The sequence below is a fragment of the Sinocyclocheilus anshuiensis genome, unplaced genomic scaffold (assembly GCF_001515605.1).
Source record: "Sinocyclocheilus anshuiensis isolate Anshui unplaced genomic scaffold, SAMN03320099.WGS_v1.1 scaffold1497, whole genome shotgun sequence".
NCBI lineage: Eukaryota > Metazoa > Chordata > Actinopteri > Cypriniformes > Cyprinidae > Sinocyclocheilus > Sinocyclocheilus anshuiensis.
The window spans coordinates 956,982-959,813 of NW_015543492.1; the positions used below are offsets into that span (position 1 = coordinate 956,982).

At 33.5% G+C, this 2,832-nt stretch overlaps 1 protein-coding gene across 1 annotated transcript in view; it reads left to right on the top strand.

The window, feature by feature from the left end:
• The first annotated feature begins 93 nt into the window (after window positions 1-93).
• LOC107694746 (zinc transporter ZIP4-like) overlaps window positions 94-2,832 on the top strand; it is an 18,297-nt gene continuing 15,558 nt past the window's right edge. Inside the window, exon 1 of the mRNA XM_016494426.1 lies at window positions 94-114. Within this exon, the coding sequence (XP_016349912.1) occupies window positions 94-114 (21 nt within the window). The remainder of the gene's footprint in view (window positions 115-2,832) is intronic.

Consider the following 2,832-nt stretch of genomic DNA (forward strand, 5'->3'; position numbering starts at 1 on the left):
GAGCATTAACTAGCTAGGTTAATCTTCTGAAGCCGGGAGATTTATTTATCATAGACTAATTTGGAGATGGAACACGCACCAACAAATCGAACTATGAAGGCCTTTTTAGAGAAAGTAAACGAGGAAAATGCTCGTTTCTTCCTTCGTGCGCTTTTCTAGAGCGACTTATTTTGTCCCGACAGACAAAATTTAAATGTTTCTCCTGCAGTTCAATTCTTTAAAGAACCACTCGAGTTTCACTTCATTCATTCAACACGCTCTGCTGTGCTATAATAACAGGTACAATAACTCACAAACTCTGTTTTTTAATCTATTTTTCCGGATAAAAATAGACAAGATTCATAATAGTATCTTGGTGTCATTCATTTTTGAGTCGAATCTGCCAGCTATTTTCTCCACCATAAATGTAGTACTGTAAGGAATCACTATAACAATGTTTTGGATATTGCCAGCGTTGTTGCCCAGAAAAGTGCATACAGTACAATTCATCCAACACACACTGGTGGGGCATATTGCCACTCTATAGGGCAAGTTGTCACAGTGGGAATCTTTATTGTGTAAAATTACCACAACAATATGGCAGCTGCACATTTGTCGGGGGAAAACTAGTCTTCATTAGTTTACTTTTTGTCTTGATGTACAAACAGGATAAACAGCTGTGTTAGAAAGACCATCCGGCCTCATGTGAATGCAAACTTTTTCTGAAAGCCAAATTGAAATATTTAATAACACTAGTTGGATTGCTTCTCAAATGTGTGCCTATTTGATTCCTCCATTCACTTAGATGTTTAATTAGGCCCATTCTGAGAGGAGTTGTATTGATGTGCAGCATTTCAATATACCGCAGCTCTTCACAGTCATTTTGTGTATTAAATGTCACATGTTTGGTATTATTTCAAGAGGGCAGGTGTTGAAAAGCCCTGAAATGTGATCTCCAGACCGGGCAGCCCCTGTCTGAACCCCTCAGTGCAGGTGAACTTAAATATCTTATATAGGCTAAAATACAAGTTACTAACAATTTGGAGAGAATAAATCATGCCTAAGAAGAGAAATAAAGAATCAGTTTCGGGAAAGCGCCGTTTATATGAGTAGCTGAGTCTGACATACAGCTCATGAACAGATTAAAAGTTTAAGGAACGGGTGTTGAAACCGATCTCGAAGTCTTTTAAGCTTTGCGCAATTTTAATCACCTTTAATTTCCTTGTGACCCTCATTTCAAGTCCTGTGCTGTGACAAATTACATTTTCCAGTATAAAAGTCTGAGTTTGTTCAACACCCGTCAGGGGCTATTGGTGCATGTTGTCATAATGCGGACCTGTGGCATTTATCTGTATTTAAATTGTATGAGAAAGTTCCCTGCTAACAAAAATATGTTCTAAGAATGTTTCTCGTTATTTACATTATGAAAACGTTATTTTAGAATGTTCTCTAACCGTTCAGAACGTCCGTTTTCTAAATGTTTTAAAAACGTTTTTTGTTGGTTATGCGAACGTTAAGGGAACATTCCATTTAATAATTTTACAAACATTATGGAAAGCTACTTTTGAGTGTTCTCTGAAAGTTCTAAAACAAGTAGGATAAATTAGAAAATTAGATAAACATCAAGACAAAGCATTTCAGGAAAAGGATAATTTAATATCTTAAAACGGTAAACAGTTGTGAATGCAAAACTATTCATAAAACAAGAACAAAATATGCATAAAACTTTAATAACACATGACAACTTTCTCCAACATGACATTTATGAAAAAACAGGTGTCCTCCCCTTGACCTGAGTTTAACCTTTTAGATAACATCAGTTAATTATATGTAGAGCCTTGTCTTAATTTCTTTCCATTTTGGTGTTATTGCATTCACAAAACCACCATAACCATCTTGATCACCAAAAGCACTAGAGAAAGGTGTTTGTGTGATTGGGCTTTGACTCTTTAACTTATAAGTTACTAAGGCCGTGACACATCTAGCCCTGCTGCACTATAACGTAGACCTGCGTTATGAAATATGTTACCATCATTAGAAATAATAAGCACTAATCCAATGGCTTTTTGGAAAAATAATTACATACATGCATACTTGTATATAAATAAATATCTGACAGAAACCTCCTGAATAAGTTTTTTGTTTTGTTTTTTTGATAGTTTATTTAATCAGTGATAATATAGGCATGCATGTTTTTTGTAGAGATAAAACTGTAAAATCCTAATAGATTATTGTGTCTTCACAATAATAAGACAGTAATATAAATCTTTTTGTCATGTCTGTTTGATTTTTTTTTTTTTTTGATGACAGTGGTAGTTAATATGTACCACAGTTATGAGATTTTGGCAGGAACTGTGCTGAATTTTTGCATGGCTGTATTTGTACATTGAACTTCGTATTACTTTGAACATTATTTTTATGTAGATTGGAGATTCGTGTTCCTCCATAAAAGTGTTTTGAAACATTTTTTAGTTGGATAAATATTCACTTTTTTTAATGTATGTGTAATGTTTTTAGGTGTGTTAGCACCAACCAATTTCCACAAAAAGGCTAAATAAAGTATTATTTTCAAATAGAAAATAATCATCTTCAAAAATAAATTTTCATCTCAAATAAATCTCTGTGTTGTTTAAGGCTAAACACTACAGGTGAATAGGTAAAAATGTGGAATTGATAGATATCACCACATTTACCCAGCTGATTAATCACAATATATTAAAACATTTGTTAGGTATTACAAGATTTATTTTGCATAAACAGGGAGGATTTTGGATTTCTTTCTTCCTTAATACTGTCAACAACCAGAAAAAAAGGAAAAATTTCCACCATGTTTTTAGGAATAAAATGTAATTA